The 15,024-nt window shown below is 38.0% G+C and overlaps 1 protein-coding gene across 1 annotated transcript in view; it reads left to right on the top strand.

The window, feature by feature from the left end:
• Positions 1 to 14,729, top strand: part of ADAMTS12 (ADAM metallopeptidase with thrombospondin type 1 motif 12) — a 609,209-nt gene extending 594,480 nt beyond the window's left edge. The window contains exon 24 of the mRNA XM_075587768.1: positions 10,438 to 14,729. Within this exon, the coding sequence (XP_075443883.1) occupies positions 10,438 to 10,574 (137 nt within the window). The 3' untranslated portion in view covers positions 10,575 to 14,729. The remainder of the gene's footprint in view (positions 1 to 10,437) is intronic.
• Positions 14,730 to 15,024: the final 295 nt, after the last annotated feature.

Here is a 15,024-nt window from a genome sequence, read left to right as displayed (position 1 = left end):
TGTGAAAAACTAAATACACATTATGATTCAATAGCTTGTAGAACCACCTTTAGCAGCAATAACTTGAAGTAATCGTTTTCTGTATGACTTTATCAGTCTTTCACATCGATGTGGAGGAATTTTGGCCCACTCTTCTTTACAATGTTGCTTCAATTCATTGAAGTTTGTGGGCATTTGTTTATGCACAGCTCTCTTAAGGTCCCGCCACAGCATTTCAATCAGGTTGAGGTCTGGACTTTGATGGGCTATTGCAACACCTTGATTCTTTTCTTTTTCAGCCATTCAGTTGTAGATTTGCTGGTATGCTTGGGATCATTGTCCTGTTGCATGACCCTATTTCGGCCAAGCTTTAGCTGTAGGAAAGATAGCCTCACATTTGACTCTAGAATACTTTGGTATACAGATGAGATCATGTCAACTCAATGACGGCAAGGTTCACAGGTCCTGTGGCTGCAAAGCAAGCACAAAACATCACCCCTCCACCACCGTGCTTAACAGTTGGTATGAGGTGTTTGTGTTGATATGCTGTGTTTGGTTTTCGCCAAACGTGACGCTGTGCATTATGGCCAAACATCTCCACTTTGGTCTCGTCTGGCCAAAAGGACCTTGTTCCAGAAGTCTTGTGTTTTGTTCAGATGCAATTTTGCAAACCTAAGCCATGCTGCCATGTTCTTTTTAGAGAGAAGAGGCTTTCTCCTGGCAACCCTTCCAAACAAACCATACTTGTTCAGTCTTTTTCTAATTGTTCTGTCATGAGCTTTACCATTTAACATGCTAACTGAGGCCTGTAGAGTCTGAGATGTAACTCTTGGTTTTTTTGCAATTTCTCTGAGCATTGCACGGTCTGACCTTGGGGTGAAGTTGCTGGGACATCCACTCCTGGGAAGATTGACAACTGTCTTGAATGTTTTCAAATGCAATTGCTAAATGTGATTTGGGGTATCCCCTTTCCAAAAATCTCCGTGTAAGTTCCTTTGCAAATCACATTTAGCAATTGCATTTGAAAATGCATTACATACAGAGAGAGCATCATTGTTGCCCAAACATCCAATTGGAGATTCTCGCCTTGCTAACAATGTTAAGACAATTGGTATTAAACAGGACTCACATGGACTGACAGAATTAAAAAACAAATGTCCTCTTTTTATTTCACAATTTAGTAAACAAAGTGGAAAAGTAAACTCTATAATTTCAAAACATTGGAATGTCTTATCCATGTACCCTGTCCTTAAAAAATATGTGGATTCTGGTCCTACTTTTGTATATCGTAGAGCGAGAACAATTGGATCTCATGTTTCACCAAGTGAACTCAAATCTTCTGGTCTCAAAAAACCTTTTATCACTAGGGGTTCCTTCAAATGTGGCTCTTGTAGTGCATGTAAAAACATGAAGCCTGCCAAAAGTTTTTTCCAGTTTGCCTTGCCACCGCCACATGGTGTGAATATATTACCAAATAAGGAATTTAAGATTAACAGTTTTATAAATTGTAAAAGTCAATTTGTGATTTATCTAATAACATGTGGTTGTGGCAAGAGGTATGTGGGGAGGACGACTAGAGCCCTTAAGGTCAGGATGTTAGAGCATTTAAGGCTCATAAAATTGAGAGACACTAATCATCCGGTCTCAAAACATTTCACTGAATGTGGTCAGGGAGGAATTAATAATTTTTCCTTTTTGGGGATTGAATCAGTTATTTCTAAATCTAGAGGAGGTGATCATATCAACCTTCTGGACCGTAGGGAGGCGTATTGGATCTTCACTCTCCAAACGCGCTTCCCTATGGGCTTGAACATTGACTGGCAACTAACACATTTTTTGTAAACATTTTTTGTGATAGACGTATTATGGTGTAATTAGTTGGTAATACAGATTAAATAAGACAATTGTCATTATATTGGACATTATATTCTTATCATTATAACCTTTGAACCTATGCCTTATCATGCAAATATTATGCTAATATGTAAGCTTAAATTGTTCTTTGATGTATCTTGTGGATAATACTTCATATTTTATAATGGTTGTATTTCCCTGGTTCCTATGATTTAGGTACACAATCTGTGTTATGCAGTATGTATGTGTAATATGTCTTTAAATTTACTTTTCTTGCACATTTTTTTAATCATGTCTAGAGGTTTTTATTTTTAACTTTTTTTTGTATATAACTTAGTTGCAACACAGCTAGTTTTTTAATCCACCTTGTTCATGTTTTCTCTTGATATAATAGTACCCTTTATTAAGCATTAGTTTAGTTTAATATAGCTTTATTTCGTTTAAATATGCTTGTCCAGTTAGCAGCAATGTATTTTGTTCTGCTGGAATGGTCAATAAAGCTTTGTTATTGTGTTCCTATGTTTGCCCACATCCAAGATGGCCACACTGCCTTTGGTACTTCCTTTTGCCCTTAGATCGGCACTGAGTCGCTCTGTTATAACGTCATCAGGTTCTGATTTTTGGCGCGAAATGGCCCACAAGTAAGAGGGTATATAATGGATGTTATCACATTGTGTTTTATCCTTGAAAAAGAACGCTGCGACGTTCGAAATGCATTGGATGGGTCTTTTGCCACATTAAAGTGCCCTTTTAATCATTTTTTTGTCTTGGGTTCTTCCTGCTCCATTTGTGCTGGTGCGCTTTTTGGTCTCCCTTTTCCCTGTATTGCATTGAGTAGCTGCACAGCCTGCCTGCCTGCCCTACCAGGATGTGAGTATTTGCATATTTTTCAGGGGAACCTGCCAATGAGACTGATGGTGAGTGGGTTGCACCACACACCACCTGTCTTCAGGAGGATAGTACCCATTATATGACACAATAGGTACTATATCAATTGTTAGTACCCTGGTACAGTGGTCTGGCTTATTATCATTTTGAGATATACCTGCATTTGAGCGCTTCAGCTATTTTCCATATTCTCTAAGATCATTGCTGATGTCTTTCCTCCTTGGCATTGTGTTAACACACACCTGAATGCTCCAGAACAGCAAACTGCTAAAACTTCGGCTTTTATAGAGGTGGTCACACTTGCTGATGATCAATTAATCAAGGGCATTTGATTAGCGGCACCTGTCTGCTACTTGGCATCTTAATTCTTATGGAACGTGAAGTTCAATGGAACCAGTCCCAAAGTCAGGGCTCAATCACACCATAACCTAAGGGTGTTGATATACATAAAAGGAATTCACCCATAAGGGTAATGAGCTATTATCAAAGCTTTGTGAGACTGGGTATGCACCTGTATATATAACCTCCTGTCAGTAAAATAGTGCAAAGATGTCTCTGAGATGGTGACAGACCTATATATATGCCATAATGGTCAATAAAACAATCTGCATATATAACGTGACATTTGGAGTAAGCAGGTAAGTACTCACAATAAAGCAGCTCATCCCAGGGTGATGCGTGCATCACCTTACTTAATTCCTATGGAAGCAGTAAGGGTGTACTTAGTTTTTCCACACATAGCTTCTCCATTGTGGCTTTATTTTTGTTCAATAAATCATGACACGGTGTAATATGTCATGTGTTGTTCATCTGAGGTTGTATTTACCTCATTTTTAGACCTGCTAAGGAACAGAAGATTGTTATTATGTCCTGATATGTATAACCATAGAATTCAAAGAGGGTGTACTTTATTTTTCACACAACTGTGTGAAATTCCCCTGATGAAGCACTAAGTGCGAAACTAGTAGAGGTCACACGAGGCTGCGTCTTGGATCTGTTGGAGTGATAAAGAGACATACCTTGTGGGGCAGAGGTTCCTTGCGGCGCGGGTGTATAGTGTTGGTCCGGACCACCTAAATCTACTATCCCTGGCTGTGTGAACCAAGGTTTCCTGAGGCTGTCTCCCATTTTTGGGTAATTGTAAGTTAAACTTTTAATTTATTGTCATATTTGTTTGTTAATTGCACTGGAGTTCTGTGTCCCTTGGACATTTTAAGCTGTGTCCTATATGTATAAAGACTATTTGTGTTTGCTCAGTGCGCTTTCTGCCTTTTCTTTCCTTATCTCTAAGTAATGACTTAGAAAAATTACTGTTTGTGTACAAATTATAAAAAATATTTGAGATCCCATTGAGTATTTAAACCATTTGGTATCAAGTTATCCAGCATGAAAATCCAATAGGCTTCTCTCTAAAACAGAAGCCCTATTTCCCCCTCTTAAATGCTCTTTAACATGTTCTATTGTTACACGTTTAAAGTTTTTTAGGTTGCCAGATTGGCAAACGCTAAAATGTTTGGACACAGGATGTGTTTGGTCTTTTTATTAGATATTAATCACACATATTAACACTCTCTCTTTAAAATATCTAGTTTCTAAGCCTATGTATCTCTTGTTACATCCAGCATGTAAATAATATAATTAGTTTTGCAATTAATAAATGACAAAATGTGAAATGTTCTTGTCCCTTCTTTATTAGCAAATGTGTTTGTTTTTTGTACATATCTGCAAATCTTGCATCTGCCACATGAAAAGCAACCAAGTAAATTTGGAAAAAATTCCCGTTTAGATTTTGCAATGTTTTTAGACATACTAGGTGACACTATATTGGCTAAAGTTTCGGATTTCTTACAAATGAAGTCCATTGAGACCATATCCCTCAAAAGGGGGTCTGTGGACAAAATGTTCCAATATTTTTTAACGATCGATTTAATCGAGTTTGCTTGGTTGCTATATCTAGTGATAAAGAAGGGATGATCTTGATTAAATCTGGTGAAATAGTGACCATCACTCCCTCCCAATTGTCCACAGGGATTACCATTGAATAAACTGCGGTAATGACAACTGTTAGCATGTAACAGCGTATTGCGAGAATTGGGATTTCTGTAAATGCCTGTATAGACCTTCATGTCCAAGTCCACATAAAGACAAAGGTCTAGAAAGTGAATGTGGCGATGGTGATAGTGGTGTGTGAAAGCAAAATTGAAGGGATTAGTGTTAAGCGTGTCAATGAAAGAATATAACTATGTAATGGTACCTTTCCAAATAATTAAAAGACCATCTATATAGCGATGAAATTAGGTAATGAGATATCTTAAGGAGTTAGCATCTCCAAACATGTGGGACTGTTCCCACCAACCCATGAACAGGTTGGCATAGGAAGGTGCACAGCATGTTCCCATTGCAGTCCCACGTGTTTGGAGATACAATTCCCCCTCAAACATAAAATAGTTGTGTGAGTAAAAAATAAATGCTGTCCAGTATAAATATAATATGTGCAGGTGAGAGTGTAGGGAAGTTTTCTACTGTAAGTAATGACGTGCAGCGATGAGACCGTGTTGATGTGAAATGATGGTGTAAAGTAATGTGACATCTAGAGTCACCCAAAAATAACCAGGTGCCCAAGTAAAATCATGGAAAAGTGATAATACGTGTGAAGTGTCACGAAGATATGAAGGTAATTTGGAAACCAGTGGCTGTAAAAAGTGGTCTATGTAAATACTGTAGATAAATGCTCACCCAGGGACCCAATACTGGAAACAATTGGTCTCCTCGGGGGGGATGTGAGGGATTTGTGAATTTTGGGAAGGTGAAATGCGTGGGAGGAGGAGTTTTTGTCCTGTCCTGTTCCTGTTTTATGTAGTTTAATAAATTGCTCTTATTTTTCAATGCTGGTGAGTTTTTGCATTTATCCGTTGGAGCGGCAGTCTCATCGATCCACCCACCTTCTTTCTACACTGTCAAAAAATGCCATTCTGTTGCCATTCTGTTGCCATTCTGTTGCCATTCTGTTGCAGTGTTTACATTTTTCCTTCATTTATAAACATTATCGTTTTATTAAATGCCTTCATTTTCATTCTCCCCACCAAAAATGCTTCCCTCCTCTCCAGCTTCTCCCTGACATACTCTTCTCAGCTGCTTCTCCTTCACATGCCTCCCTCCTCACCTTTTCTCCCCTACATGTCACTCTCCACTTCTATTTGTCCCCTACATGTTCTTCTCCTCACCATGCTTTTGCCCCTATCTCATCTGTTTAACTCTTCTCCCTCCCTCTTTTCTTTAACTCCCCATCTTCTCTCTCCCCCCTTTTCTCTCACTCTCCCTCCCCCTTCTCTCTCACATTCCACCCACTCTCTCCCATTCTCTCTCACTCCCCCTGTTCTTTTCTTACTCTCCCTGCTCTTTTCTCACACACCTTGCTTTTTTCTCACACCCCCTGCTCTTTTCTCACACCCCCTGCTCTTTTCTCATGCCCATTGTTCTTCTTCCCTCACTCTCTCCTTCTCTCACTCTCACTCTCTTTTTCACTCACTCTTTTCTTCTCACTCTCACTCTCCCCCCTCTTCTCTCAAACTCCCCCCCCCCCCCCTTTCTCTTTCACTCTTCCCCCCCCCATTTCTCTCTCTCACCCCGGTGGAAAATTGCGGAAGTTGAATCCATCGGGGCAGGGTCCCTCTATCACTGGCTTAGGCTGCGTCCATAGTCACAGCAGCCGTCCGGAGGAGTGCGGAGGCTGAGGGAAAGCGTGTGCTTTCCCTGGCCTTCGTTCACGCACCGTCCGGGGGCGTGTCTACAGGTGGGCCAGTGACGTCACGGAGCTGGTTCGCCCTCATTGGGCGAACTGCTCACGTGACCGCCCTATCGCGCGAGAAATCAGTTTTGACTGATTTTGCGCGCATTGCGTGCCCCCTCCCGGTTCTGCGCGCATGCGCCCGCATGCTGTATAGACGCAATCACTGCCTTTAGGCAGTCTGATCACGCAGAGTGCGGATGCGTCGGCGCAGTCTGCCCTTCTATGGACGCAGCCTAAGGCCCCGCATGTCCCGCTCCACAGAAGGCAGAGTGGACCATGGAGAACTGCCATAACTCTGTTCTGACTGCTAAAATATGTGTGTTCCGGCACATTCCCGGTCCTACTTAGACTGTATAGTATGTATACTGAATACTCTCTTATAGAGCATACCTATTCATTGCACTTATACGTACTTGATCTTTTTTTCTGTAAATTAACCAATATGGTTTGGTCAACTTAGTACATCATTTTTATTTCGAGTAAGATCCTGAATAGGTACAGTATGATTGAAGTTTTAGTACATTTCTCATGTATACACATAATTCCACTCGAATTAAAGCCAACAACAAACCCCCAAGATCATTGTTTATTAAATCAATTGACTACTTAGCTGCCGCAAAAACGATTTCCAAAAACGGTTTATGGTTGATTCTATATACTGAGAACTTACAGCAATTCAATGGCCATTTTTGGATGATCAAAGTGTGATTGGCCGCTCTGGTGGATATAGAATCAGCCTCATAGCGGGCAAGTTACTACATGGTTGTAAAGTATATTATAGCTATTTTATGTAAGCATCCAAATTAAGGAGCTACATTTGTTGTAGAAAGTTGAGAAACAATAAAGCATTGAGAATGCGTGATAAGAAAACTGTCCATGGTGCTTCTAAGCAAGGAGTGACCAACTCCAGTCCTCATGGGCCATCCACTGGTCAGGTTTTAAGGATATCCCTGCTTCAGCACAGGTGGCTCAATCAGTGGCTCAGTCAAAGACATTTAAAGACTGAGCCACTGATTGAACCACCTGTGCTGAAGCAGGGACATCCTTTAAATCTGACCTGTTGGTGGCCCTTGAGTACTGGAGTTGGCCACCCCTGTTCAAAGCAGTAAGTGTCTTGCCTGTCTAAGAGAGATATGAAAAGCCCTTTGACTTCCTGACCCCAAGTGATGAGATCTCTATTCCTATTTGTGTCAGGAATTGATCTTTCTGAATTCCTGTGATGGAGTAAATCAATACAGTACATCATCTCTCTGGTTTAAGGATGTCTTCGGTACAACTTCACATGTTTTTCAAGTAGTTTCTCACAAAACTGAAACATCTCACAGGACTCATTCCTGGGTGGTTAAGGATTTTGACGTTGATGAGACTCAACAGCAGCTACTGCACTGTCATTTTTTTTTTCACAATAACATTCATTTGTTGATTGTGATTTTTGCTTTACTCTTTGCAAATGGCAAATGCACCTTTTTATTTTCCTTCTGTAACCAGCATGTTACTTTTCATTCACACATTTGTCCAGGTGTTTCTTTGTGTTTGAATCTGATTTGTGTCTGCTTTAATCCAACTGAATTATTTAGTAAATTCAAATTATACTATTACTCCAATGTGCTTCTATTGTGTGTGCTCTTTTGAAGAAGGGAGTCGCTTATTATCACGTGATGCGGTTGCGTCACGTGGCGTTCCCCATAGAGGTGCGGCCTGTTGTTCGCGTCGGGCGGTCGCTCACACTATGGACGTGGCCATAGACTGCACTAAGCATAAAGATTTAAATAGTATTTACTTAAAACAAATGTTTCTGTGCATCGAAAACAAAAAGGAGAAATTCTACAGTCTTACCTACGCTGGCAATTGTTTGGAGCTCCTGTTATATATCTGTAAAAATCCTGACTACTGTATGTGCCTAACATAATGGCCACCTTATATTTCTAAGGTAACATTATCTATTGTTACAGTTTGCAGCTCAAACTGCTGGGAACATTGGCAATAAATTGTCACAAACAGAAAAGTGTTGCAAAGATCTTGCACTGCTTGGGAGTTGGGCTAAAAGCTGGTATAGAAATCAAAAGGATGCTTTAAAACTAATAAAAAATTGCATTAAGTGTTGAATAAAAAAATAGAAAAAAACAGTCACTATTATCTAATACTACAGAACTGATTTTCTTTTTTTTAAACATAAGATTTCAAATGTTTTGCAACTTTAACTTAAGTTAATGTCTTGTTAAATGCTAACAAGTATCTTAAAAGCTCAATGATGCAGTGTTAAGTGCTGTTTTCAGCCGTAATGAGTCCTTGCATTCTTATAATGAACGTTCATGCTAAACCATATGTAAAAGAGGGGTTCTCTCTAACAAAGCATATCCATAGAGCTCCGTTACAGTTACCCACAGGGATTTAATGTTACGGTAGGTCATGGCTAAAGGTGGCGTTCACAACCAGACCCTGAAATAAGTCTGTTACAGAGTCTCGATAAGTGGAAGACCACAGTTAGGTAAGATTTGACTATCATATCATTATATACAGACTTCTTTTCCTCTGCTGTCATCTGTTTTTTTAACTTTAACTAAATACCTTCTCAGGGTCTTGATGGGAGTAGCGCCACCGGTGGGTAAGACAGGTTTAACACCATGTTATTTGAAGCTAACTCAAGACAGTGCTAACTTTGCATGGTGTAAAGCCTATGCTAATGAGATCACTAAAGGACGTTGTTTTTGCATATAATTAGCTTTGCGGATATCCATTAAACTCAGGGAAAATAACGTCCATTACCTATTTAGGTAACGTCACGTTATTTGCTCTGATTTAACAGAGTTCTGTGGATCTGACCCATTGTGTTTGACTCGCTCTCCAATGGTGATACTTTAGTGTTAACACTTTCTTCATGTTATTACCTACAGACATTTTTGACAGTATTTGCTGTCAAATATGTTTTCCTCTACCACGATATGTTTTTGCAATGTTATTAGTGATTAACATGTACATTCATTTTCTTCAATTAGGTTTTTAACAGGCATACAAACATCGCTGGTAGTTGATTTTCTAAAATATTTCATATTTATCAACTACTGTGGACTAGAGTTATTACTTTCCCATTTACCTAGGGAGCTCTATGTGTATAGGTTTCCTTTAGTATTATGGACCTATAAATGGATTTACCTTTAAATGATTTTGCAGTAAGATGTATTCCTGTGCCAAAAGGTGTCTCATGGCATAGCACTGCTTATAACACCTGGCCCAATATGCTTTATCTGCAGTCATTAAAAGATTTGATACTGTATGTAAACTGTTGTGTATTCCAACAAACCCAACACAAACAACAACACTGTTATATTTTCTGTTTATGTAGCTCAATGTATGGCCTGTTTATGTTAATTTGCTGTAATACTGTATAATCTATTCCCTTATTGCATTTTTCTTATAACAAAGTTATATTTTGCTGTAGATTTAAAATTAAAATAAAATTTAAAAAAATATATATATATAGATATAGATATATATATTGCACTTTATTTACTAATATAAATGTTGTAAAATGTAATTGTTTTATAAATAGAGTTTATTTGGTCCTAGCTATGTGTATAAACCCTTCCAAATAGTCACATGAGGTTGAAGCGACTTTTCATGTGACTGGCAATTACTCTATTTTAATTCATTATAATTACACACACTGTAAGCTGCATTCTCAATTACCAACAAAATATCAAAATACATTTATTTATGGTTGACTTAAACCATAATTATATGTAAACGAATGTCCCAATTGAATATTTAATATGAAAAGGAAATTGTTAGGGCTACCACAATTATAGCTTATTTACATGTGGCTATGTTAAAACTTGCCATGATAAGGAAGCATTGTGGTGCACCTATAAAAAGCTACATGTATATAAATGTAAAGGTAAAAAAATGATGTTTGTCTTTTTTCACAGATCTTCCATGCAAAAAGGACAAGATGTCAGTCAACTTCTGCAAAACTGTAAAATCCATTGGCAAATGCTCAGTGAAAAGCATCCAGATGCAGTGCTGTTTCACCTGCATGCAGCAAGAGGCGGAAGCGTTTGGATAAGAGATGTGTAAACAGTTTGCTTAAGATTGTGAACATGTTCAACATTTGCTATTTTTGTCGAATTCTGAAAAATTGAGAGATAAGAAGACAGCCAATCCTTTCAGCAGAGTACCCCCTTGACTTATTTAACTCTCAAAACACTCATGTACAGTATACAACAATATGCAACTCACTCTCTCCCTCTCTCTCTCCCTCTCTCTCTCCCGCTATGCCCACATTCTGGGTATATTCTTCTTTGGTGAAATACAAAAATGTGTGCTTCCACCTGTCAACGTAAACTTTTTCAGCTAAAATTTGTAATGATTATTTTGGCAAATCTCCAAAGGTTCGAGTGAACGCTATGTCGTGCTCTCTCGCTCTCAACGCCCTCCCCCCCTCTCCATATTTCAGAGTATATTTTTCAATGGCATAAAATTAAATTACATTTAGCTTCCGGTTGTTAATTTCAACCAAATGTTTTCAGTGAACAATGCTATTGAACTTTTTGGCAAATTTTAAAATGTTGGAATGAAACAGACAGTAGGTGAAGTAAATTTGGACAAGTGCGCACATCTCAAATTTGTATTAAACTCAGCGTTGTCAGGATATGTTGCTGCTCCTTTTATTAATAAAAATATGTATATTCTAAATTTAAAAAATACTGTAATTGTTGTGTTGCAGAATATAGATGACTATGAGAATGGTTTGTCTTTTAAAATATGCAAGTCCATTCTTATTTCACTGCAAGAAGATCCTTTTATAAGTGAACAGGTTAAAGTGCGATTGCAAGTCTATTGATGTTCTTGCTTATCGATTGTGAGGATTGCTATTGACATAGATGCCCTGTACAATTCTTTTCCATCAGTGGCTGTTCTTGACCTTGTTACCAAATGATATTTGTTCCTGCTATCTATTCTGTGTATTTTCTCTTGTGCACTTATTGGTGGCCTTCACCCCTGGATTTCTTCTGTATACTTTCTACACCATTTGTAACAGTTTGTGTGCATAGTTGTGTGTCGCATTCAAATGGAACAGGGTTATTAACAAATGTTTGGTATCTTGTCAAATTATGAACGGGGTATGCAATGCATTGCAGGCCTTTCTTGCACACAAAGGGTTAACACTTGATAGACTACAGTATTACAATAAATCTCCACGTTAAATTGAATGTACTCAATTATGCATATACAATACATTTTGTTTGGTCGTATCATCATATAACATCTGCTTGAATGGTGCTATATATAAGCTTCCAAATGTGTTTTTATTGCTCAGGAATAATTATTCTCATGATTAAATGTATGATTTATTGATCTACATCAAAAGGGCTGCATATTACCCACAATGTCCCTTCTGCCTGTGCACTATATACTGTATATAGAGATAGACAGGGCTTGACAAATTACCAAAAAAGCTACTCGCCCAACCAAAAAATCTACACGCCCAACCAAAAAAGCTTCTCGCCACCTCTTTTCTGATGCACCTACTAAAAAAACTTGATCCATATAGTAATTTCCTAGCTATTAATTTAACCTATGCATAGCTTGTTAGCAACAAACAATACAATAAACAATCCTTGGAAAAATCTGAGCACATAGCCTATACTCTTATCTTGGCCTTGGGCAGACTTTATCTTGTACCCAAAATGTACTACAGTAGGGTAACTAGAGTTAAGGGTAATAAAATTCGACTCTGGATTAAATCCGGGAAAAGAAATTGGGTTCATGGCGTGAATTCACCTTTAAGAAATGCCATGACCCTGTCCAAGAGTACTGCAATATCAGGAAGTATTGCTATATCCTATTATATTAGAGGTAAGGTTTAGGATACAGGTAGGAAGTTGCTGAACATCCAGAAGTGAAACTTAATCTTCAAAGATGGAACCTTATAAAACACTAGACCTCGTTTTTTACATCATTTATTTATCTTTTCCATAACTATTAGCCATTACAGCTAAAAGAAGACAGCATTGTAGTAGGGTATACAACTGTTATCATTAGAGTGTACATACTGTACTATGAGCACACACCAAGGACCAGATACACAACGGTCCGTTATTGACTGAACGAGTCATTACCCTACTATTAACGCCTCATCAGGTGCTAACGTGTATCTTCAAAGATCACTAACGCAGTGTTTAGTGCGGTTTTTACCCAAAAAGGGCTTTGCGTTTAGAATAACGGCCATTAGTGCTAATAAGTGCTCCAGCAAAACCCCTATTTCAGTGTCTGGATGGGAATTATGCCAGCTGTTGAAAAGATAGGCTTAACACGAGCCATATTATTTGAGGTTCACGCAAGGCAGTTCTAACTTACTGTTAAGTCTATGCTAGTATGTATGTATGTATATCTTTATTTATATAGCGCCATTAATGTACATAGCGCTTCACAGGAGTAATACACTTGACAATCAAAAACAATAAATAATACAAATAACAGATCATGGGAATAAGTGCTTCAGACATTAAGTAACATTTAGGAAGAGGAGTCCCTGCTCCAAAGTGCTTACAATCTAATTGGTAGGTAGGAAGACTGTACAGAGACAGTCGTAGGGCATTCTGGTAAGTGCATCTGCAGGGGGGCAAGCTTTATGTATCATGTGTATAGTATTAGCCACGGTGCTACTTATATGCTTCTTTAAGCAAGTGTGTTTTAAGGTGGGTCTTAAAGGGGGATAGAGCAGTTGCTAGTTGGGTATTGAGGGGAAGGGCGTTCCAGAGGTGTGGGGCAGTAAATGAGAAAGGTTTAAGGCGGGAGAGGGCTTTAGATACAGAGGGGGTAGAGAGAATGCATCCTTGAGCAGAACACAAGAGTCGGGATGGTGCATAGCGAGAAATTAGGGCTGAGATGGAAGGAGGGGCAGAAGAGTGTAAAGCTTTAAAAGTGAGGAGGAGAATTGAGTGTGAGAAGCGGGATTTCATAGGAAGCCAGGAGAGGGATTTCTAGTGAGATATACAACGACACTGTGTTGCATATCATTCGCTTTGTGGATATGTGTTAACCTCGGAAAATAACCAGTGTGCATATATTGCTAACAGCCTGTTAAGAGCCCTGAGTTAATGGACCTCTGTGGATCTGGGCCCCAATGGTTTATTAGCCTATTAACTGTATCTGTCATCTGGGCCAAATACTATAATTTGTTGCTATTCGATATATGGTGCTATGACGTGAGGGTGCTAATAATTTTTGTATCAGCATTACAAATTCTGTTTATTATTTCATTGTTAAATCATGCACATTATACAACTAATAATAATTTATTTGTTGATGCAAATACCATTGTATTTTTTAGCAAAATAGCTTTACCATTTGTTGATTTACAGATGAAGCAGAGGTTATTACACTCGTTAAAGTGAGTTAATGCACAAAAATAATCTGTTTTCAAAAGCATTACAGTTAAATAATGTGTAAGCTTTAAAGCAACGCATCACGTGAATGGATGTGATTGATAATGCCTGCTACATCTTTATATTGCATGTTTTAGGATTTAATATATTTACAAAAAAATTATGTTGTTATGCGTAGACACGTGCTGTAATCGCTCTCCCCTTAGTTACACGTGTCTGAAAAAACGCTTTATATTTTTGCAGCTCAACTGTGGAATGAATCCATTTTGTTTATTTGTTGTGAAATCGATTGAGAACAGGATTCAACATCTGCAAATTTGAGCAGCCCTGAACGGGAATGTGATCCCTATTATTTGTGCTATATGTGTGTGTATATATATATATATATATATATATATATATATATATATATATATATATATATATATATGTACACACTGTATAAACATATATACTTTTACACTACTTTGCTTCTTTTATCACATTGTGATGTTTATTGGTTTATTACATTGTGTAGACCTTTTTCTTTCAATATGAACAATGTAAACGTGATAAAAACCACCAAAATGTTGTATTATTTAATCGTATATGCCATGTAGCAATCTCATACTTTTTAATTGCTGTATTTTTGAGCAGGACCGAAATGAAGAAACTAATACAAAACGTCTTATTATAAATATACTGTATGTAGTGTATAATGGGAAACTCTTTTAATATGACATCATTAAATGATATTGATAATACAAATATTCAGTGGTGCACTGTTTGTAACAGAAAATAAAAACCTCCTTGAGTAAAAAAAAAGACAAGCTTTATTATATTGAGGAAATGATAATAACTGTGAAGCAAAAATAAATGGTGTGATATTTGTTGCATCATTGTGTTTGTCTGTCTTGAAGCCTTTTTATATAAAAACACATTGACAGCCGTTTAAAAAGCAGTCATGCAAACTGTCTCCAGAGAGCTACTGTACAGTATAAATTACATATTAACTATGGGAAGCATGCAAGAAATAGAAAACTTTTCATGGTTCTGTTCTTCTGTAATGCTTCTGTAACCGTGCTGTAAAATGGCTACAGTCATCTCTCCTGCTGACAGCAAGGCCTGGTAAGTTATGGACATGCC

The sequence above is a fragment of the Ascaphus truei genome, chromosome 1 (assembly GCF_040206685.1).
Source record: "Ascaphus truei isolate aAscTru1 chromosome 1, aAscTru1.hap1, whole genome shotgun sequence".
Classification (NCBI taxonomy): domain Eukaryota; kingdom Metazoa; phylum Chordata; class Amphibia; order Anura; family Ascaphidae; genus Ascaphus; species Ascaphus truei.
Note: the sequence above shows the minus strand (reverse complement) of the source record. Positions and strands in the feature narration are given on the sequence as shown.